Here is a 25,101-nt window from a genome sequence, read left to right as displayed (position 1 = left end):
CACGAGGCTCCTTGACTTTAACACAGGGCATCTGAACAAATAAAACACATTTTTATCATTTTCATAACAATTTGGGTGTTTTATTTAACTTAAGAACACCCACGTGTATTCCAGGTCAAAAACCAGCCACTAGAAATAAATGGGTGAGAAAATGGTCATTGTATACGATTTAATCCAGGCACATACCGATTGATCAGATGGACTAGGCTATCTGTGCTTCTGTTCTGTACATTTACACACACCACACACACTTCCCCTCTTTGCTTCTATGCCAGGCATACTCGATCCTTTCCCCAATATAATTACCCTTTTTGAGATCAAGTCAATGACGCCTGACGGCCATAAATAGCAAATAGAAGTTAAAAATATCCATTACAAAGTTGATACAAAGGTCTGTCACAACATTAGATGATAATATATGTGTTAGGCTAGGCTACTATGGATTTATAACAAGTTAAATGCAGTGGTCATTTTTGACCGGGAACTCAAAACACACTTCAGGTAACAATCAAAGTGTTAGAAGACCCCTATAAAACATGTTTGTAGGCTATTATATGAACGTATAGTTTTATCAAGTTCATGAGAGGAAAGTAAAGGGTTAGCCTAGTCTCTATTGACGTCAGGATATAGGGAAGAGCCTAGGCTCTTCACTTCGTAAACAGAACAGGCAGGCGTGTCAGAAATAGCCTATTTGACGACCGCCGCTCTCGCACTTTTAAACTTTCAACTTGGCCATCAACATCATCGAGGGCTATCTTCGTAGTGGCGTCATCTGGATATGACCACTGCGTTTGCATTAGCCGGACGAAAAGCTGAAATGGACAGAAATGAAACTAGATGAGTGACAACCGTCAGGCGGAACCACAGTTAAACTAATGTGTCGGGTTTGAATGGAAAATCCACACAGTTACTGATGTGCAGGTAGGCTATGCCATATGATTTCATTAATTGCACTGTATCATAATATGTTTTAAATGCGAATAACATCTCAGATTCATTAGCCTTCCTTTTGATAGCCTACGAGTTGACTTTCCTGTAAGCAACGAGGAAGTGTCTGACGTAAACATAAAATGGTAAATCTTAGAAATTAGACAAAATATTGTTCACGCCGAGTTTAGGACAGTGTTAAGCTTCATGTGAAATGATAAATGAAATGAAAGCCCACGGTTTCAAGCTATCGAATACTTAGTATCAACTTTCACCGCTGTTCTAAACATGGTTGATTTACTGCCAGTGCTCCACAGAAACATCCGGAATGAGTGCGACTTTGATACAAGGGAATGGGTAGGCTATTCCTTCTGGTGGACATGTCTGGCTCAACTGGCCCCCATTTCATAATTCATATAGTTCAAACGAAACTTCAGTCATAATTAACCATAATTAACCTGTTGTTTCAACTGGCAACTCAAACAGCATGTTTCGCTGAATAGGATTTTAGGATCGGCATGTCGCCACCGTTTCCGAGCGCATTTTAATTTGCCGACTTTGGCCATGTCAAACCACGATTTTGTTTTGTAGCATCTTTAAATAATTACATTAGGCTACGAGATAGACGACGTGTAGGCTATGCTCTGGTGGTAGGGGAGGTGATAACCGCGGTTGGCTAGACCGTTGCAGACTTACACATTCTGTCAAGGTCTTGGCGATGCTGTGTAGGCTACGACTGAGTGACGTGGAAGTCACAAGCAACCTTCTTGAATACCGAACGTTTTCATCTTCTGCTTGATTTTGTGCTGTGCCACATTTCAAATCCTCACATTCTGCATATAAAGCGATGCTGAGCTGGCACACCAGCTCAAATGACCAAGTGACAGCCGTCTCGCTTTCTCGACGCGTCTCGCACAGCAACTAGTCTACACCTTGTAGCCTGAAATAAATGGTCACATAATGGCCTATAACGAATTGGAAGTAGACCATTGACCTTGCTCTCCCAGAGGAAAAGCAGAGCAGCTCTGCTGTCTGACACGACATAAGTACCACTCGGTTGAGTGTTGCGTTATGATAAAGAAAGATTTATGTGTGTGTTGAAATTGTTATTATTGGGCAAACAGAATATTCAGTGTCGCAGTGAATATGTAAGGAGAAGCAGAATATCACAGAAGATGTCGTTACAACACAGTTAACGCTCCATCAGAAATACATGAGTGTACAGGAAAAGCCTTCCGTGCACATATTGACCAGCTGTTGGCTTTTAACTCCCCTCACGTCTTTAAACTCTCCCTGCTCATAGGTCCACTCAGCCTTATTGATCACTGTCCGTGCGCTCTCTACACCTAATGGGGAAAGTTGCAGAAGTTGCAATCAGTAAACCACTGTGTAGGCCTACCTAAATGGATAATAACGTGGCACAATATGAAATGTTAGTTTGACATACATGCATAGCATACCCTGGCTAAAAATGGATTGTGTAAATGCAACTGATGATGTGATCAGTGAGGCAAGTGATAATGCATCCGTGACATTTAGGATGGCATGAATGGCATCCAGCTCACCACATGGCTTAGCAGGTCTCTACCCCAGAGCCAATGCCAACTCTCACCAGCCTCTGCCTACCCACAGGTGTGTTATGTGACCTCTCTTTGAGCCAAGATACCAATTATTGGCCAACACAGTGGGCATCATGAAGAGGGGGGTCCATAAGCCGCCGGAGCCTGATGACCCCTTGTGCTGCTGTGAGTATGTGGACAGAAAGGGAGGCCGGAACCATGTGGCGGCGTGTTGCTGCGACTGCGAGGACCTGGACGATGCGTGTGATAGGTAAGGAGAGAGGACACGGCACAAGGGCCTAGCACAGCAGCATCTGGCCAATCAGGGGTGCATTTCCTGAAAGTGTTGCTGTGCAACGACCATTGTTAAATTACTGGTAGCCAATCAAGTTGAGCACTCTCCGTCTCTTACAACTACCTGTTGCACAATAAGGCTTTGATAAAACACAGCCCTGTTTTAAAATTGGCTACCTTGAAGTGGGGGTTGGGTTGGGCAGGGTTGGGTCAGTTAGTTAGGGATGGGTGTGGGTCATCTGTGAAGGCTGCCATGTCTGCTATAAAAAGGGAAAGGTCATCGATATGAGGGAGGGTGCCAGACGGAAGCAGCATACATCATGTGCTCAAAGTGACACTGACTATCCACTTTCATGTGGCATTTGGATGCAGGAACTGGGCAAACTAATGCACTGTGCTGTTGGTCTGGTAGCCCATATGCCGCCAGCAATTTCATAGGCAGTGACTCTTGGCGGCACATGTACTAGTGTCCACATTTGCAGTACTCAAAGGCACTTGTCAACTGACAGTTTAGTGCTGTATAATGTTAAAATCATGATGTTCAATGTTCATCCTGAAACAAGTAACATTTTTGACATTCAAGAGATCAACATGGCTTGAAGTACTTCATGGAATCCATACAAATACACATCCAACAGCATGTGGCATAAGTGTAGAAATGACAATATGGTAGTTTTGCTGACATACATGATTTCCTTTTGAACGTAAATATATGGCTGATTGCAACCATCGATCAAGTGTTCATGTTCTTTTGGGGGCTGCTCTTGTCTTCATATGAAGTTTTTACATTTTAAAAGACACATTTTTTTACTCTTGGAACATGAAAGTGTACAACTAAAATCAGTTTGTTCATTGCATGAATGACGTTTTTTGTTAATGTTGAATTTAACTTGTTTGGGGGTTTGTATAGTCAACATGGGGGCATATATGTTCATCTGTCTGTCATGCCCTCACTGTATCTCTGTTTCTCAGGTGGCTGAAACGGGAGGCTCAAAAGCCAGACTCTTTGTCTCGAGTGGTAGACTCTGTGTCCGACCGACTACGGGTGCCGTGGATTCAGGGGGCGAAGCGCGTCGACTTGTCCCTGCTCCCGCCCCTTGTGTTGCTTCCTGTCCTGCTGCGCATTGCAGCTTTGCACATCCTTCTGGGAGTTGTAGTCCTGACAGCACTTCCTGGGCTGGTGCTGTGGTACTACTACTTCACTCACCGCAAGAAGGGCCGCACGCTGTTCTTCCTGAGTCTGGCGCTCTTCTCTCTGGGCTACATGTACTACCTCTTCATCACAGAGATAGTCCCCAGCGGCGATGTCACGTCCACTCAGCTGGCCACAGTGACGATGGGTGTGATTCTGACTCTCGTCTCCCTTGTCCACACCAAGAGGGGCCCGGGCTATGTCAAGCCCCGCCTGTCTGAAACCCACAGCACCGTCACCTATCACAGTCCACTTCCTGATAAGGACTCCTCCCACCTGAACGGAACCAGGCACCAGGTGGTCATAGCCAATCGGGGGACGGCGGTGCTGGAGCACAAAACCAGTGACGGGGCAGTGGAGGAGGTCCCATCGGGGCAAATGGGCAGTAAGAAGAAGAGCTGGTGCCCCTGGTGCAGGACCGTGCGCCCCCCGCGGGCTGGACACTGTCGCATCTGCAGTGCCTGCATCCAGCGCTTGGATCACCATTGTGTCTGGTGGGTTTCTGCCATTAAAACGCTCCTCTGTCTGTCCAGCAGGGTCTCTGTCTTTTCTTCTCAATTCATCTGCCACACTGCCACAACCTCATGGCAACATCTTTGGCTTAAAAAACCCTGCTCACCCTTTCTACTTCGGTGGTTGACCATATGTTTTTGTTCATAATGTAGCACACCTCTCTAACATAACCTAACATAACATGACATTTTCCTCAGCTGTTAACATCTCTGTAGTTAAGCGTGGCGGACATTTCAGCTCTTCAGACGCATGCATGACTGTGAATGGAGAGTGTTACATATGGTGCATTTAATGTATGCCCCAGGGATATACAGTTTCAGGCTTTTTGTAAGTCTCTGTCCCATTTTCCATGGATGTATGGTGTAAGTGAGCTAGGGGTTGGAGCGGGTGAACAAGTGCATACGAGATTTGTGCGAAGAGTGTGTGAAAAAGAAAGTGTTTGTGTGTGTGTGTGTGTGTGTGTGTGGGGGGGTCAGAGATTAAGAGGATATGTGGGGATAAGTGACTGAAAGAACAGAGAGAGGTACAGATGGCATGCTCAAGAGAGAGAATTTGAGCCCATGGCTAAGTGGGAGATAGAGATTGAATGTGTGAGTGAAAGGAAGTTCGAGTGTGTAAGAGTTACTGATGGCGTGCGTTTCAGTGTGTGTGAGTGTGTGATGGAGAGAGATGATCTAGGGCTCAAGGCCAGTCTCTTGTCTGTGTGTCGTGTCCTGTCGTGTCATGTGGGTCAATGCCATGGCAGGATTAACAGCTGCGTGGGGCGGGCCAATCATCGCAGCTTCCTGATGACGCTCCTCCTGTTCCTGTTAACCTCCCTGTACGGGATCAGCCTGGTGCTGCGCACCGTGTGCCCCCGCCAGAATGTGCTAATCGCCCTGCTCTACTGCCCTGGAGTCTACAGCCAGTACAGGTGTGTAGCCACAACTGACACGCACACACACACACTCTCAACTCACATACAGACACACTCACTCTCACACACATACAGTACCTACATACACTGTACAGGTTTGTAGCCACAATTGACACACAAACACACTCTCACATGCTCATTCTCAACTCACGTACAGACACACACACTCACACATACATACAGTACATTCACACACACACACACACTTCACTCACTCATGGACACACTCTCGCACACACTCAAACATGATCTTAGATACACACTTACTTACATGTCCTGGATGGTTTGACCATGCGTTAAACCAACAAACATGGACACTGTGTGGGTAAGTGTTCATTCCACTGCACACTCTTCCTTGTGCTACAAGAGCTGTGTCTGTGTGATCTCATCCCTCTCTGAAATAACATTATTCAATTATTCAGCACAGATGACCCTATTATTTATTAATTATTCAGATCTCAAATCTCTAACAGCCATTTAATGGTGCTTTATTACTCATTCATTTATCTGGGGCACACTAAGCACAATTTATATAGGTGGGCATTAAATGTCTAAAATTGGAGCTTGGGCTAGCCCCCCCACCACCCACCATAATCACTCCCATAGGTGCTAGGAATACACACTCAGCGACATAATTGGCCCAGATTTAGTTAATGAGTTTTTGCAGTGTAGTATGTTTTAGTTTGTAAATGAATGTCATCAGTGTGTGTGTGTGTGTGAGAGAGAGAGAGAGAGAGAAGGAATGTGAGAAACAGAGACGATGTAGGAGGATATTACATTTCAGGTGTGAATGTGTTTGTCTACAGCATGCCCCGGGAGGTAAGATGGTAGTGTTAAGTCTCATGTCATCACAAGTGTAACTACTCCAGTGTATGAATCAGTGTTTGTGCTTGCCCATGTCTGTGCAGTATGACTATGAATGTTCATGTAACTGTGTCATTCATCTAGAACCTCTTTCTCCTGCCATGTTTGTTTGTGACTGTATGATATTTGAATAGTAGGCTACCGTATATTTGCTTTCTACTCATATGTGGGTCTGGTGTTTATGAGGGACTGGTCAATATTTCTACACGTATGAAGGTCTATACATTTGTATGGGCCAGTATTCGTGCTTCTTACTTGTATGAAGGTCTGTATGTTTGTGAGGTACTGTTTGTGCTTTCTGCTTGAATCAAGGTCTATATGTTTGTATGGGCTAGTATTTGTGCAATTTACTTATAAGGTATAATATGTTTGTAGGGGACTGTTTGTGTTTTGCACTTGAATGAAGGTCTGTATGTTTGTGAGTGACTGTTTGTGTTTTGTACTCGAATGAAGGTCTATACAGTAGGACTGTTAATGCTTTCTGCCTGTATGTTTGTAAGAGACTGTATTTGTGTTTTATAGTCATATGATGGTCTGTGTGTTTGTGAGGGATTGTAGGGGGCTGAACATGGATTAGACTTTTGCACACCTCAGTGCTTTCTCACCTGTGTCTGGTAAAGCTGCTTTGGTATTAGTCGTGTGTGTGGTTTAGTGCTGTGTCCCACCCGTGGTTTTTGAGCTAGCATCTGTGTCTGAATGTTAAAGTGGTGTTTTGTGTGGTTCAGCACTTTCATTTGTTGTTTTGATGGCTGCTTGTGGCGTTGGAGTGCACCTAGCACAGCTCAGCACTTCTCTCACCTGTGCATGGTAAAGCAGATTTTGCATGTGTGTATGTGTGTGAGTGAGTGTGAGAGACGGAGCGAGAGAGAATAGTGTGTGAGGTGTGAGAGCGCGTTGTGAGATTTGTTTGATTTCCCCTTCAGTTACACATATTTCATTTCAGATAGGTGCTCCTCAACCACTGTCACTCCATAGTCCATATATTGCCTGTGTGTGTGTGTGTGTGTGTGTGTGTGTGTGTAGACATAGCATAATCGCAGGTGTGTGTTTTGTACAGCTCGGCCCTCTGTTTCACCTGTGCCTGGTATAGCAGCATCGTGACGGGCGGCATGCTCCACCTCCTGGTCCTCCAGCTCATCAACGTCAGCTACAATGTGACGGAGCGCGAGGCGCGGCTCGCCCTGCGGGACAAGACCGGCCGCACTCTCCTCTGGGGCCTCATCATCGACACCGGCGTCTATTCGCAGAGTTTCCGCCACAACTGGGCAGAATTCCTGACTATGGCCGACAACAACGACCCCTCCGAACGATCGCCACCCGCCTTCACAGAATTAGTGTAGGACTATGTAGCCTTCACCCTCAGTGTTGAACAACTGGCAGGCAGCCTACCAAACTCTGGTTTCTGACTCTTCTCCGTTTTTGATATTCTGAGCACTGACATACCTGCGTCAAACAGTTGTGATTTGCTGTGTTGGTTTCCCTTGGAAGCCTGAACGTGGTGGAACTGCATTGGAGGAAGCAGCCACTCCAGCTCTTTGGCTCAGTTCCCTAAACCTCCAGTTGGGGGCACTGTTGTGCCATGTCTTCTCCTCAGTGCAGGTACAGGTACACACAGTCCTTGTGTGTGTGGGTATTGGGGATATGTGGTAAAACACGGCTAACAGTGACATCAGCACCACACCTTCAGAAGCATTTCAGTGTGTCTTGCCTTTTCCATTTATTTATTTCTCTGCAGCTTATCTTTGTCCAAAGCCTCATTTCTTTCTTTGACTGTTGATCCATTGACCTTCTGAGCCCTCCAGAGAGTGATGTAATTATGGCCTTCTCAAAGTCAACCAGACAGTTCACTAGTTCATCAATAGAAATCTTTGCTTATTGCCAGAACTCTGAATCAATCTTCTAGAACGCGAAAGTGAGTTCAATCACCCCTATTGGCTCCTCCCTGACTGTGTAAAAAACATCATTAGTTAACACCCCCGGTGATTCCTTCCCAGATGTTGCATGGATCCAGGTCCAACATCATCTGTCCAGATCTGTTCTAAAGGCAGCTGCTTCACAAGCCAACACTTTTTTTTTTGGTGAAGATGTCACTAAAAATGACTTTTTAGACTCATGAATATTTACAGGTGATGAAGCAGATGTGGTTTCGAACGCTTCCACCTGCCTGCCTGTCTCACATTCCCCTCTGAAGACGCAAAGTGTAAGGCACCTCTATAAATGGATGAAACACTTTCAGGGGGCGTCATTAGGATCATTTGTACCATCTGTGTTTGAGAAGGTGTGTAGAAGGCTTCATCACAGAAGCATACATGAAAGCACAGACCAATCAAACTCACTTCAGACACAACTTGGCTTCCTGATTGAGTTGTAATTACAATCCTGCATAATTGCAGTATCTGAAACAGCTTAGTTCTAAGAATAACATAATGTATGTCCCTAAGATAACACATGGAAGAAAATAAACAATTGGTAAACTTGAGGAAAGAAATGAAATAAAATATATGTTCAGAGACAAATAGTGGACCACTATGTGATTGTGTGATGTTTTCTTTTAACTTCCACCTTGGTCCAATTTTGAGACTAGAAGTTTGCATTTTGTACATGAATGTGTCTGTGGTGTGTAGAGAGAGTGAGTGAGCGAGTGATTGAGTGATTGTGTGAATGTCCAGGTCCAAGAATCTGCATCTTCTTGCATGCAGCCATATTTATTTTCTCACAGGCATGCATGTATGTAAGTGTGTTGATGTGCGTGGCACAAGTAAGAATCTATACACGACCTGCTTCAGGCTGAGAGCTTGGAATGGTAGGTCTGTGCAAGTGTGTTTGTGAGGGTTTGTCTGTTCACGTCAATGTGTGTGCCCCTGAAAGTGTGTCAGTGACTCAGAGGGGAGGTAGGACTGAGCTCCTGATAGAATCCCTGGAGGACGCTCGGAAGTCAGGCAGGATTTCAGCTACCTTGCGTCGGAGCTGCTCCCTACGGACCTCCCTCTCCTTCTCCTCTCTCTGGAGCTCTGGCAGACGCCGCCAGTTGAGGAAACAACTACGCACCACCCGCCTGAGAGAGAGAGAGAGAGAGAGAGAGAGAGGGGAGAGAGGGGGAAAAGTGGGATAGAAAGAGAGGAGAGGAGAGAGAATGGAGGGATACAGGGGAGGAAAAGAATAGAAGGGAGAAAGGAAAAAAAAAGATAGAAGCAGCAGATGGGAGAAAGACACACATGGACAAGGAGGAGAAATGAAAATTGTGAGTTTAAAAAGTTTTTAAAAAAGTTTGAAGTGCTTGAAGATAGCGTGAACATAGCACACAAAAGCGAGACAGTAGGACACCATGCCATGATCTGTCACCACAGCCCACCTTCACCACTGCTCCGCATCACCTGCACTCAGGTGAGCCTTACCTGGTGTTGTGCTCTTGTGCCAGCTGCTCGCGGTCCCACGCCGCTAGTCGTTCATCCGTCACGTAATCCAGGAGCGCCATGAAGACTCGACGCAGGACCCGTTCACGGCAGAACCTCTGAGCCCGTGCTTCCAGGAATGAGCGGTAGTCCTTCAGCTGAGCGCGTGCGCGCACACACACACACACACACACACACACACACACACACACACACACACACACACACACACACACACACACACACACACACACACACACACACACACACACACACACACACACACACACAGGGGGTACAAATCAGACTCCTCATTGCAACTCCACAGCCTTCCTCTCCAAAATGAGATTATGGTGTGATTGCTGCAAGTGTTTGTGTGTTTGAGTGTGTGAATGAGTGTGTCCATGTGTTTGAACATTTAGGAGCTTGTGTGTGTGTGTCAGTGTGTTTTTTCTAATATATACACATCTCTGTGTGTGTGTGTGTGTTTGTGTGCATGTGCATACCCGCTTCCAGCTTGCGAGGCTCCTCCGTAGGAGTATATTTCGGTGGAGGTGGGCGGCACAGGCCTCTCGGTTAGCCTGGCGCTGTTGGCTGGCACTGTGCCAAAGCAGGAAGCAGCGTCTGAGGGCCCAGTGGCCATGATGGACGGTAGCCAGCTGGGGGGGGATACAGAGCAGGTGTAAGACATACTCATATCACACACACTCTCCATCGAGAACACACTCTCTTCAATTCACATACAACCCCCACCTTCTCATACACACAAACAAACAAACACACACATACATACACACACATACATACCACACTCACACACTCTCCCTCTATTTTATCACTTGCTGTGTCATTACCCTTTCACTTGTTCTCTCTCTGTCACTCTCTCTCTTTCTCTCCTCTGTTCCTCATTACACTTTCTCTCACTCTCATCTCTTTGTTCTCCCTCGCGCTCTTACTGGCCTTCATTCTACCCCACTCTCTCACTTCCTTGTCATCCTCTTTCTTGCTCTCCCTAACCTCCTTGCCACTTGAGCTCTCTCGCACTCTCTCTCTCTCTCTCTCTCTCTCTCTCTCTCCCTCCCTCCCTCATTGTGATTATCAGATGTCAGTTCGGTGCAAGCCTTCTAAATAACAGGTGGTCAAGCAGGTGCTAAAGCTACAGTACACCGTACACATAATCTGAGCACAGGAAATGAGAATGTCTTCATGTGACAAGGAACAGCTGGCCTTCCGGTGTCACTTACTAATGTGTGTGTGTGGGTGTGTGTGGGTTTACTTTACAAATAAGATCTTCATATATTCAGTTGCTTGCATAATATTTCCGTGAACTTTCTAGACCAGGTGCATGTACATAGATATGGGTCACACTTAGGTCAAATAGCCTTTATAAGGACTTAGATATTAAACATGTTACTGTAACATATCAATAAGAGGATTTAAGTCTGTTTATGACTGTGTTAAAGACAGAGAGAGAGAGCAAGATCTGTATCAATGAATCTGTATCATACATCTGTAACCCAGCATGAGTGTGTCTGTGTCTATATCGTATGCAGATGGGATCGTTCACTTGTGAGTCTTATGTCTTGGTTCTGACTGTAGGCTGGTGATCAGGTGGCGCCGGTGTTGGGTGTCGTGACTGTGGGGCGGCCGTCTGGCTTGTCTGACTGCTCACCTGCGTGTTGGCATGGCACTGCTCCATGAGGCGTTTCCATGGCGCTAGGCCTTGCCGGAGCAGCAGGCTCCTTTGGTAGTGCTCCTTGGCCTGGTGCAGCAGCTTCTGTTCCCTTTCCTGTTTCCTCTGTTTTTCCAGTTCCCTCTGAACACACACACACACACACACACACACACACACACACACACACACACACACACATAACACATATTGGGTACTTACAGATAAATAAGGAAACAAATAACAACAGCAATGCAATTCATTTCAAGACATTTTCCCATGCACTACAGCAGTGTTCACCAAACTTTCATGGCACACTATTTCCTGAGAGAAAATCTCATGGCACACCACCATGATATTAAACATACAAATTTTTCAACTTTACACATGTTCAGAGGGGATCGCAATAGAAGAAAGTTGGATCTAACACTTTTAAGTTGGTCACAATGTGGCATACCACAGCAAGAAAAATGGAAAATGGGTAAACATTTCATGCTTTTCTTCTAAAAAGGTAATGACATGTTTAGGTCAACTTTACAGTTGAATATAGGGAATTGCCCAAAGGATATCTCCAGGCACCCAGCCTATTCTTAAAACCAGATTCACAGAGATTCTGGCCTTTGGCTTTATGATAAGCATTGCCTATTGTCATGGTTATAGCGGTTAGTATATTTAATTGAGTGATGACATTTTGGCTTATTTAAGTATTTAAGTAGTTGAAATACTCAAATACAATCCCTCAAAGTATTTTGTTACAAACTACATTTGAGTTTTTCCAATCCTGCAAAATACAAATTACAAAATACGCTAAAGTAATTAAATATACGTATTTTACATACATATAATTGAAATACTGCCCATGTCTGAATGCAGCTATGTTGTTCTACAGTGTTTGACCCGTTATTGGCTGTCAGTTGCATGCAGGTGCAACTTTCCTTGACCAATAAAAACGGTACCTAGATGGAAAGTGAAAATAAGGATGATGATGATGATGTATTGAACTAATGCCATGAAATATTTGAATAGCCACAGTCTGTTTGTCTGATTGTTAACTATTATCAATGATAATAAAAGCTCAATATGGACTTTTTCTACGGCACACCTGCGCAGCCTTCACAACACACCGGTGTGCTGCGGCCCACACTGTGGAGACCAGAACCACTGCACAACAGTATATTGCCATTCCGACCACACACCCACCCACACATTCACCCTACAGTGCCACTTACCATACAAGCACTTTTTATTCCATACCTGGCTTTCAACTCAGATTTTCTTCTCCTTGGGAAGAATATACACCTGACATTTTCGAAACGTATTAGTGCATGTTTCAATAACAATCTATGTTACAAACACAAACATAATGCAGCCTATACCTACGTTGAGAAAAAGAATGACATCGACCTCAACTGTTCCCAGGATGTCATCCTAAACAGAAGTCAACATGAACAGACAATGTCCAAATCCTAACATCTCACTGTGTAGGCTGAAATTACACACACACACACACACACACACACACACACAAGCACACACACACACACACACAAGCACACACACACACACACAAGCACACAAGCACACACACACAAGCACACACACACACACACACACACACACACACAAGCACACACACACACACACACACACACACACACACACACACACACACATACACACACACACACACACACACACACACACACACACACACACACACACACACACACACACACAAGCACACACACACACACACACACACACACACACACACACACACACACACATTCACACACACACACACACACATTCACATTCACACACACAAACACACACACATTACAAGACACATTACGCCAAGACGCACAGCCAAGCAGAAGATGGCAGACGACACGCGACACGACACGCGACACGCACACACACACACACACACACACACACACACACACACACACACACACACACACACACACACACCTCCCGCTCCTTCCTCCGCTCCTTTCTTTTCTTCTCTGCGGCGATGCGCTTCTCCTCCTCCTCCACCCTCTGTCTCTCCTCCTCTGCTGCTTTCAGCTGGGCCTGAGGGAAACACACACACACACACACACACACACACACACACACACACAGTGTCAGTAGCCCAGAGGACTAAATTCACCAAGTTAGATAATTGTTAACCTTTGAACCTTTTCATCTTAAATGCATTTTTTATTCAAGTAAAGGTAAGGCTATGTTTTAATTAAAATCCTCACAGAACTGTATAAGACTGCATCAACAGCCTATAAATGTGAACATTTGAACATACCTTGAGATGAATAGTAAATGATTAATGTTCATTAAAGGATTAACTGCATTTTTTTTATTTAAGTAAGGTAAGGGTATGTTTAAATTACGTCCTTGCAAAAAATGCGCACACACACCACATTTAGGTTCAAACCCTATTGGGCCTTAACCTGACCCTAGCCAGATGAATGTCGTTCCGCTTAGCTCCACCTAGCTTCACTCACATTCATCTGGGACCTCTTCCATTGAGAGTGATTTCTGCAACCGATTTTATGGTACAGCCAATCAGGACGCAGGGCGGGAGTTTCATAGATGTGACATAGCGTAGAAGCGACTGTGAGACTGTTATTAGCGTCACGGGTTGGCTTCAATGTGAGTGGTTGAAGTAGCACGTCAATAGATGACGGACAAGTGGCTTATTCAATCATATGCAAGCATTTTTTGATTAGGGCCAGCCTTCTGAAGCAACACTTCAATGGATCGGTTCCAGATGGATGAGTGGAGCTAGGCGGAGCGAAATTCATCTGGCTAGGGTCAGGTTAATTGGGCCTCTCTTACCCACAGACATCAATTGAAGTTAGAATATGACACACACACACACACACACACACACACACACACACACACAGACTACAGTACTCACAAGTCTCTCCTCCTCTGCTGCTTTCAGCTGGGCCTGAGGAAACACACACACACACACACACACACACAGTGTCAGTAGCCCAGAGGACTAAATTCACCAAGTTAGATAATTGTTAACCTTGAACCTTTTCATCTTAAATGCATTTTTTTTTATTCAAGTAAAGGTAAGGCTATGTTTTTAATTAAAATCCCCTCACAGAACTGTATAAGACTGCATCAACAGCCTATAAATGTGAACATTTGAACATACCTTGAGATGAATAGTAAATGATTAATGTTCATTAAAGGATTAACTGCATTTTTTATTTAAGTAAGGTAAGGGTATGTTTAAATTACGTCCTTGCAAAAAATGCGACAACACACCACATTTAGGTTCAAACCCTATTGGGCCTTAACCTGACCCTAGCTAGATGAATGTCGTTCCGCTTTAGCTCCACCTAGCTTCACTCACATTCATCTGGGACTCTTCCATTGAGAGTGATTTCTGCAACCGATTTTATGGTACAGCCAATCAGGGACGCAGGGCGGAGTTTCATAGATGTGACATAGCGAGAAGCGACTGTGAGACTGTTATTAGCTGCCACGGGTTGGCTTCAATGTGAGTGGTTGAAGTAGCACGCCAATAGATGACGGACAAGTGGCTTATTCAATCATATGCAAGCATTTTTTGATTAGGGCCAGCCTTCTGAAGCAACACTTCAATGGATCGGGTTCCAGATGGATGAGTGGAGCTAGGGCGGAGCGGAAATTCATCTGGCTAGGGTCAGGCTAATTGGGCCTCTCTTACCCACAGACATCAATTGAAGTTAGAATATGACACACACACACACACACACACACACACACACACACACAGACTACAGTACTCACAAGTCTCTCCTCCTCTATCTGTCTCTTCCTCTCCTCCACCTCTTTCCTGCGTTCAGCGCGCTGTCGAGCTCTCTCCTCCATCGCTGTAGGATTATTAAAAGAGGAAGAGAGAGAGGGATACACGAGAGAGAGAGAGAGAGAGAGAGAGAGAGAGAATGAGAGCAATTACCATCTGAACACTTTCTACCTCTGTTCTCAAATTCACGCAGGATCAAAATATGTAGATATAAGTATTTTGCTGTTCACATATGCTTGCTCTTTTGTCTCCACACATATTGTCTTTTAATCCAGCTAGCTGTTTTTTTTATTCAACACATCATGCTTTTAAAGCAACACAACTGCTGTGCTACAATTAATTCAACATGTTTGAGAGCAAGAGGGAGCATGGTCAGGAGGGTTCAGAGAGTAGCATTAGATATCGATGTAAATCTCACATGTTCCCAGGAATACAGATTTAATTACCAGCCTTTACCCTTTAAGGTAAGTACTTTCATTAGATCAATGGTAGGCCTACTGGTCAAATGTTCCATAGACTTCACCCTCGAAAACAACCTAAACAAATAAAAAAATCAAACTGTCACAAACAAATGGATAACAAGTGTTTTTGTTTGATTCCTCCAAGATGAGGTGCCAGCCCTGTGTAGCTGACACGCATAGTTGACCCATTTTAGGATGCAGTAAAACCGAGTTATAAGAGCAATATGTTTTCTTTCTGTAGTTGGGCACATGAACAAGAAATAAATCAAACAGTGTGAATGTCACAATCATACACTATACTGTCACAATCATACACCAAGGAACCACACATAAGAGGAACCACACAGTAACACTAATATATGTTAATTCATGCATGTAAAACCTACACTTTCATTTACAGTTTTATCACCAGCATAAGAATATTTTATAGAATATCCACTATGTCTGTTTGTACTGTATGTGTTTCTCCTGCAATTTGTTTCTCGACCGCAATCAAATTCCAGTGCTTCACTCCTTTCATTCCAGGGCTACAGAGTGCGACCAATTTGGTCGCATAGCTATTCGAGAGAGGAAAATGTCCGCATTGAAACTCTACCTTTGGTTCAATAACAGACACATATTTGGCCAATATCGTGGTTTAAACAAATCACAGATAGTGAAGGGCGGGACCTCCCCTCTGATTGGCCATGGCCCAGTGCCTGTGTGTAAATTTGAAAATGCGTGTGCTGCAGAGAGAGAGAGAGAGAGAGAGAGGTCAGAGACCCGTCAGATAAACAGAGTGGATGTAGTTGCATTACAGCAGTGGTCCCCAAACTTTTTCTTCCGAGGGCCAGCTCACTATGCCTGGCTCTAAGAGAGGGCCAGAGTCTCGGAGTATATTAGTAACCTTAAATAGCTTAGTGCTGTGAACAACATTTAATCATAGGCTACTGCAATTCAATACCATTGTTAACTGTGTTTATATTGCCATGCCATGCATACACAGTGTTTATATTATCATGCCATGCATACACAGCTCAAGTTGTGAACAAGCAATATCCTACAAATAATTTAATAACCACGTTTTATGAAGTGCTGGCAAAAACATCTGAAATGACCACCATTCTAACTTTCACTCACCTGATGAGAACTTTGTGAAGTGTGAATTTGGATGAACATTTGAACAAGTGAATAAAAAATGGAAATAATTATCCCAGGAAGTCCCAGAAATATGACTTGAATAGAAGTTAGTTAGTTATTAACAATTAATTGATAAACTTTTAGAATACTTTGAGCACTGATGCAGTCAGCATATAACCTGACCCTAGCCAGATGAATGTCGTTCCGCCTAGCTTCACTCACATCCATCTGGGACCTCTTCCATTGAGAGTGATTTCTCCAACCAACTTTATGGTTTAGCCAATCAGGACGCAGGGCGGGAGTTTCATAGATGTGACATAGCGTAGAAGCGACTGTGAGTCTGTTATTAGCGTCACGGGTTGGCTTCGATGTGAGTGGTTGAAGTAGCACGTCAATAGATGACGGACAAGTGGCTTATTCAATCATATGCAAGCATTTTTTGATTAGGCCCAGCCTTCTGAAGCAACACTTCAATGGATCGGTTCCAGATGGATGAGTGGAGCTAGGTGGAGCGAAATTCATCTGGCTATTGCCAGGTTAGTCAGCATAGGCCTCTTTACATTGTTTGTAAGCCTACATTTCATTCCGTTTTCAATGGTAAACGCGAAACAGCGCCAAAACAACCACCAGTGGACAAAAAGAGTATTACACGTGTACTGGTAAGACTCGCCATAGAGAATGAATGGGGGAAATTACGGAGGTTACAGTTTGGCGATGTCATACTCTTGTGCGGGCCAGATGCGATATACCACAGATATGTTTTGGGGGGCCACCCAAAATGAGGTGGCGGGCCGTATCCGGCCCGCGGGCCGTAGTTTGGGGACCACTGGTCTACTGTGTGCGTCAAGTTTATAAGTCTGTGGACCTCAGAGAGAAAGAAAGAAAGAAAGAAAGAGAGAGAGGAAGAGTGAGAAGACTGAGTGAGACTGAGATAAAGAGATGCGTAAGTAATTTAAAGTTACTGCAACAATAGTCTTCTGCAATAATACCCTTCTCTCCAGATGTGATGCTTGGCTCCAAAGAGACATGATGCAGGTTGCAGTAGAGCTGAGAGTGGAAAAAAAAAAAGAATGGGAAAGCGCGTGCGTGCATTTTATGTGCTCACATGATGACGATACTTTGCGCCTCTTCTTGCATTTCTCCCACGTAGCACTTCAGCAAAATGTACGAAGAGTGGGAAAGGGGGAAAAAACTTTCCCATGGTTCCTGTCAAAGCGTTTCAAGGCTGTTGGAGCCTTGAAATTATTTTTTCTTTCTCTTGCATCATCGCTGACATATCAGGCCAAAGCCCTGGCATCACTATAGTGGATGTGTTTGTACAGTGTGTGTGTGTGTGTGTGTGTGTGTGTGTCTGACCTTGCACAGTAGGGTGCAGGGCTGTGGATTTCCTCTGTGGGTTTCTCAGGGCCATGTTGCTCATATTGGTTTTCCCTGAGATGCCTTGGGGCCTGGAAGTAAAACCAATGAATATCAGAGCAACCGTCTGTCACACAGTCACTGCACACACACAGCTAAAAGAATACTAAATTGTTGTCACAGAACTTCCCATTAAAACATAAACATAAACAACACTTCCAGTTTCAAGCAAAGGACCATTAGTAAAGGTCAACACTCAACAGGTGCTCACCTAGCATCATCTGGCTCTCTCTTCTCTGTGATTGGCTCACTGGGGCCCTTGAGGTTTTTGGGTGGCTGCTGGAAGTCATTGAGCTGTGTGATTGGCAGCCTTGGCCCCGCTGGGGTCTGTGCAGTGGCCTGAGTCTGCGCGTCGGTGGCGCGCTGGCGCAGCTCGGTCATGCTCCGCGTCTCCTGCAGCCGAGCGATCACTTCCTGCTGCTCCCTCAGGAGCCTCCGCTGCTCGGTGATCACCTGCTGCTGCGTGGCGTACCGGTGCTCGAACCTCCCGCCGCGCAGCTCCACTCCAGGGCGTCGGGGGGCATCGGCGAGCTGTCCTTCCTGGAGGCCCTTCCTCCTGGCCAGCTGCTGCAGCTCGGCCACACTCAGGGCGCCGTGCCCGCGGGTGACCTGCCAAGCCTGCTTCGGAAGGGAGCCACCACCACCGCCACAGGCATCTCCACGGGCATCGCCCCGGGCAACGTCCGTGGCAATTAGAGGGGAGGCGGGCGCGGTGCCAGGGCATTGCGATGCAGGGATGGCAGCCTGCTGGGAGATAAGAAGGGCATCAAATCGGAGATGGCCATGCATGACTGCGCGTCAGCCCCCTTTAGTGCCTGGGTGGGCTGGTGTGATGACACTTCCCAGATCATTTCTGGCACAGCACACAGATGTACCTCAGGCGAAGACGCTTTCTCCTGGCATTTCCCCCCCACCACCCTCACCAACTCTACTTGGCCCTCTGCCTCTATTCATTTTTTTTTACATTTACATACAAACAATCTCACTCAGAATGCTACTCTGAAAATCCTCTCCTGCCTCCCTTGCTTGTTCCATTTCAGTGCCAGCCTGCCCAGGAAATACTGAAACTTTTATCTCATTTAATTATTTACCAAAGGAACAAAGTTTCCACACTTCTGTTGATAAACTTCCTTGACAGAAACATGACTGATTATCCAAGGTGGCCAGTGCTGGCTCTCAGCTGCGTAGGATTAGTACAGGTCAGGCTCGAAGATTAATATGGGAGACCAAATGCTTTCAATTGTGTGCTTTATTGGCTGGCTTGGGCTGGGTGGCTTCGCTGAGCACCATTCATAAACCATCACTGTTGTTAAAACCGCCCCCACCCCCCCTTTAAAGACTCACTCACACACACACACACACACTCACACACACACACACACACACACACACACACACACACACACACACACACACACACACACACACACACTCATGACTCAGTATTCAGGGAGGACAGTACATTACAAATGTTGCTGTAAAATGATACTCTGTTTCTGTCCCTGGGAATGAGAGAAAGACAGAGACAAAGAGATGAGGAGGAGGAGGGAGAAAAGAGGGAGACAGCAACAGGCAGAGATGAGGAGGAGAAGGAAGACAGCGAGAAAGAAAGACAGTGGATACTTGGAAAGGAAATGAAGACAGCCTGTTTGTTAGGTAAGGCTTACCTTTGTATCTATGGGTTCTGATTGGCTAGATTTCTCAGGTAGGTCTGTGACTGGCTGAACAGAGGCATGCTCAGACCCTAACTTCCCTGAGACGGCAGCAGAAATCAGGGCAGCCATTTTTCGTTTGGTTTCCTCCTGTTGCTGAAGAAGCTCCCGTCGCTCTCTCTCCATTCGACACCAAAGCTGCCAATCATTCAGACACCGTCTCAGCAGCCTCTTACGGTCACTCTCTGCGGCCACTTGACAACGCCTAAAGGGATATCAACCTGTCAATCAAACACTTTTTACCTCTGTGTTACAACCATCATTATCTCCCATAATTCAAGTGCTTGTTCTGGCATAATGTCCAAGGCTAATTTCAAGCTAGGCTCAACAAACCTTGAGCAGTTGTTCAATATTGTTTTGGGAGCACAAAACGTAAGCTGGCGTGCCAACTCATTATTTTACCAGAGTCTGTTCACTTCAAACAGACCCAAAGGACGGTACTTCTGATAGGGAAGAGTAGGCCTATACATTTTGTATTCCATAAAAATGCTAATCCCATGGTCAAACTAAATTGCAGAGATGATTAAAAGTGCCCTTGTTTAATGCTTAGGCAGTAGGATGGTAATCATTTGTATGAGCTTGCAGTTCCAAACACTCCTTCAACAGCCTACTCTACTCTCTGATGAGACTACATGTCTCTCCCTTTCTCATTCTGTTAGAACTGTGATTCAAGGACTTTATTCAGGACCAAATGGGTGAGTGTAGGATTCACACTCAATCCTTGTCAGTCTGTATAGCCTCACTACATATGCATGTGTGTAAGGGAACTGGTAAGTATTTTTCCAAACACGGACTCCCAACGGTGGGTTCAGGAATCGACTGATTGTCAGACGCCAATGCTACAACTGTTCCACCACACCCACAAACACCACTGGGAACCCAGCAGCTCTTGTTTACTAGGAAGATCTTAACTAACTCTGCATCTATGTGTCAAAGTCAAAGTCAAAGTTATTTGTATAGCACGTTATCATACATAATCATCATCATTCAATGTGCTTCACACAGACAGAACAAACCAATAAAATGGAAATTCGCCAAGACACAGACAGAAAAACAAATAAAATGGAAATACCCCAAGACACAGACAGAACAAACAAATAAAATGAAAATTGGTTTTGGTTAAAAGTGTGCATGAATTATGTGTATCCATGTGTGTATATCAGTTTATGGGAACAAGGTGACACCAGTATGTGTGTTTCGAGAAAGTACCCTGATCTACCTTCCTGAGTATATAAAACAACAACTTAAACCTAAAACATAATACAGTAATTTCCTGTGTATAAGCTTCATTGTGTATAAACCGCAGGACAGTGTTTTATGCAAATAAAAAAAACAAAACATATTAATACCATATTAACTGCCCCCGTGTATTAACCTCATAGCTGAATTTTTTGTAAAATCAATGTATAAACCGTGGCTAATAGTTCGGAAATTACGGCATAGGCCTACTTAATACTCTTGATCAAGATGATAGAGGCCTGGATACTGTGTGTCATTGGTGTAGAAGTGACCATGTGGTCTCACCTGTGCTCCAATCGCAGCTCCTCCTCGGTTCTCTCCGCCTCTCTCTCTTCCTTATTGGCCCACACCAGGGCTCGCCATGCCTGCCAAACCCGCAGTTTTCTCCTCCAATCACAGAGTGCTGCCGCCTTGCCCTGACGCAGACGACGTGCCAGCACCAAGGTGAACCAGGCTGAGAAGTGCTTCTGCAGGCACTACCCACACACACACACACACACAGTTAACTACAACTTCAACTATAAAATCATCAATGACTCTCACTTACACAACCTTACTAACACAAACCAATTACTTTTTCATGCACCTCAGCACTCTTCATTAGTGACATTAGTGCAATCTTCTTAGAAATCTAACTGTCTTTGTTTTTTTTTAATTGGCGAGTCCAATGGATAAACCCACTGTACACAACTTGAATCCACCAAATGAGAGGATCTGTGGACCTCCAGATGTGCAGAGAAACTCTGTGTCACAACAAAAGGTGTGTGTTGTCCTGTATTGTTATAATCCCCCCACACACACACACACACACACACTCTCTTGGCCCTTCGCCAAGAGGTATGGTGATTTTTACCATTGTCTTCAAATTTTGATATGTTTTTTTGGAAGTTGGTGAAAAGGTCATATTTTTCGCAGTGAAGAAGAAAGTGCTCCCCTGTCTCAACCTTCTCTGACTGACAGTGAATACATATTCTTTGTTCTCTTGGCAGCCTCTCTCTCACACACACACACACATATAAACACAAACACACACACACACACACACACACACATAGACTGACAACAAATCCAAATCCTCACTTGTAGATTCAGCATGTGGACTCTAGCGTCCACCTGCTCTTGCACAAGTTGTTCCTCGTCTCGCTGCTTCTGGGAGTTTAATGCGAGCACTGCAGGTTTAATGGACCGAGTTTCTCTCTGCTTGGCTTCTCTGTATTCCCTCTCTTTTTCCCTGCAATAAAGAACAAGTGCCTTTTAGACATATAATGCCTCTGAACACATTACGCGATCCAAGTGTGAAAAGCACAAACACCCACACACACTTTATTTGCTCTCCTAAAGACCTTTGATTATATAGCTTTATGGAACTTGGAACTGTTTTCATGTTTTTGAAAAATGTTTTTTTTTTGTATCAACAGTGTTGAGAAAAAGGCTCTGTCAGGCTCAAAATGTGGGCCAGCCGTAGCCATGGCAACTTTACATCCTCCGAGCAAGCTGCTCCACTGCTCTCCTCTCCTCCATCTCTCGGCGTAGTCGCACCACCTCCTGCTGCAGGAGTTCATCTTTCCTCCGCATCTCCTGCTGACGTCTCATCTCCTCCTCCCTCACCCTCCTCTGGGCCTCCTCGCGCACCTCCCTCTGCGCCTCCCGCTCCCGTCGCTCCCTTTCCCGCTCCACGTCTCTCCTCAGTCGGTTCTCCTTCACCTGTCTGTGCCGCACCTCCATGGTCAGGCCCGGATTCCGTGTTCTCCTCTTGGCCCTGTCAGCAGAGTCCAGACTCAGGTCCTCCACTATCCCAGGATCCAACACGTCATGCTCCATGAGCTCCTGCAGGATGTTATTTACCACAAAGCTTTCCTCTTCCTGCTCCAGGTTGGCATACATGTCTGAGGGACCAGGAGAATGCCACAGTGTGAAAATCAAAGGATGTGCGAAGGTGAGAAATAACAATTGTAACATCACAGCAGTTGTTCAAAAATGGAACCAAACAAACAAATAATACCATGAAAACTGTTGTACTGTGGCACAGTTGGATGATTCTGTGACCTCAACACAGGGGCCCCTATTATGTTGTTTGTAATCTCCTCCTCCTCTTCATCATCCATCTCAAGTTCAAGGCGCAACTTTTGGTTCATCCATTCGCTCAGAATTGCCTGCGCTACAGAGTAAAGAGCAATAGGAACAATGAGTACCAAAGTGCCATACACCAAAAACAGCTTCAGAAATCCCTCTGTGTGCTTACTGCTAAGTGAAAATTGCTTTTAACACAAGCATGTGCTTGACATTACATTCACTGCATGTGGATACACACAATATTTCATGTTTTATTACATTGAATGACATATCTGAGTATGGCATGTCTTTTGTTACATAATCAGAACTTGGTGGTAATTTTTGTTACAATTTACCTTCACCGTATGCCTCATCGTGGTCTTGCAATTGATCTGTGCTCTGCAATGAAACTGCCTGATGGTGAATGCCAGTCTTGGATTTCTTAAGGGAGAAAACCTCAGAGACTGCAAACTCTGAAGCTTTCTCCACTCTCTAAGGGAAAAAAAGACATTTTTACAGGGGCAAGGGAAATGTGTGTATGTGTGTGTGTGTGTGTGTGTGTGTGTGTCTGTGTCTGTGTGTCTGTGTTTTGAAGCTTTACATAAAAAGGCACATTATATGCAAAGATCACATACAGCCTACTCATTATTTATTCTGAGACAGAGGAGACAGTTGCACTGAAAAAATAAAATCACTGGATTTACTTGATTTTATTGTGTACATTGGTTGCACATGTCTGTCTAGAATTAGTCTAGCATTTTAATTTCGGTTTACAAAATTGATTCATGCTGTGATAACCCAATTTGATTAAGTAATTCCAATGAAATTGATTGGGCTTAGGCCTACATCAAATATTCATGTAATTTCACCGTGATTGTGTTATACAGGTAGCATGTACTGAGAGTAGGCATTAAGATATACTTAGTAAAGGAAGATAACTTTGATATTTAATACTTTAAGACATAACATAAACTACAGCTCCAAATTCCAAATTCTACTGGCCTTTAAGCACAATTCTCTGTAAGGACAGCCCTGACTTTTCCTTTTTTACAGTGTGGCTGAAAGGGTTGAGAGAATTAAACTACCTACCTTTATCCAATGGTCTATATCATGACTATCACGTTGGACCTACAGTAAATAAATAGGAGGGAAATCAGTGCAAACTTCTTATCTTTATTGCACCATTTAAAGGTAATTTGGCAAACCACAGGCTGCAGCATACAGATCCACCCAGATAAAGCTGCTGGAAAAGCTGTGAGCTCTTTGATACAAGTGGCTACTTACACATAATTTCATACCCCTACTTTTCTTGTCTTGTCCAGGATACATATAGGCAAAATAGCCTATATCTCACAAGGACATCTTAGAAAGGCTATGAGAGGTCTAAAGTCAGTGATATATTCAGTAATGTAGAGAGGCCAGAACTGGAGTGATGTCTTCCCCCTACATTTTCACAGCAATATCCTGCCCCTGACTGCTGATGTCTGATCAGTTTGCTGCTGGGCATAAGATAGGTGATTTAGAAAGGTGAAGGAATTTGCAATAGCCTAATGAAGACGAGGCATGGACTATTCTTTCTGTCTTAAAATGAAAAATTATCAAATATAGGAAATGTTTCTAAAATGTATGGACGAGCTTTTTAACAACCTATTAAAAAGTCTAAACCCCTAGGTCATGGGCTAAGTTTATAGCTAATCTACAACTAGAAATACTGAGAAAGCTTGAATTGCTCCCATGCCCATAGGCCTAGGCTACTTAAAGTGGACGTCATCCAAGCAAATTCTAGTCAAACAAATCTTCGTTAAGTTGTCAAACATTCACATTTTGAACATCGGATATGACAATAAGCTTTAGGCTACCTTCGTGGTTGATGGCTTTTTGCTTTGAGTTATTTTTTTCCAGCGGAAAAGGTCGGCTCTGTGTCCGTCTTTCATAATGGAGGATCGTAGAACATATAATTAT

The 25,101-nt window shown here is 44.5% G+C and overlaps 2 protein-coding genes across 2 annotated transcripts; one reads left to right on the top strand and one right to left on the bottom strand.

Annotated features, from left to right (window-relative positions):
• Window positions 1-461: 461 nt before the first annotated feature.
• zdhhc23b (zinc finger DHHC-type palmitoyltransferase 23b) lies at window positions 462-8,781 on the top strand. Its single transcript, XM_048265745.1, has 5 exons — window positions 462-921; window positions 2,560-2,757; window positions 3,753-4,466; window positions 5,231-5,398; window positions 7,323-8,781. Exons 2-5 carry the CDS (start codon window positions 2,621-2,623, stop codon window positions 7,603-7,605), a joined length of 1,302 nt encoding a protein of 433 aa, XP_048121702.1. The 5' UTR covers window positions 462-921; window positions 2,560-2,620; the 3' UTR covers window positions 7,606-8,781.
• On the bottom strand, window positions 8,614-25,073 carry ccdc191 (coiled-coil domain containing 191). Its single transcript, XM_048267039.1, has 15 exons — window positions 24,999-25,073; window positions 23,496-23,631; window positions 23,090-23,245; window positions 22,568-22,973; window positions 22,168-22,318; window positions 21,373-21,563; window positions 19,804-20,053; window positions 18,348-18,883; window positions 18,077-18,168; window positions 15,125-15,207; window positions 13,307-13,408; window positions 11,330-11,473; window positions 10,164-10,316; window positions 9,661-9,815; window positions 8,614-9,320 (listed from the first exon to the last, which is right to left on the bottom strand). Exons 1-15 carry the CDS (start codon window positions 25,071-25,073, stop codon window positions 9,146-9,148), a joined length of 2,805 nt encoding a protein of 934 aa, XP_048122996.1. The 3' UTR covers window positions 8,614-9,145.
• Between the last annotated feature and the right edge of the window lie 28 nt (window positions 25,074-25,101).

Source organism: Alosa alosa, chromosome 16, assembly GCF_017589495.1.
Source record: "Alosa alosa isolate M-15738 ecotype Scorff River chromosome 16, AALO_Geno_1.1, whole genome shotgun sequence".
NCBI classification, from domain to species: domain Eukaryota; kingdom Metazoa; phylum Chordata; class Actinopteri; order Clupeiformes; family Clupeidae; genus Alosa; species Alosa alosa.
The sequence above is the reverse complement of the archived record's forward strand: the minus strand, read 5'-3'. Positions and strand labels throughout refer to the sequence as shown.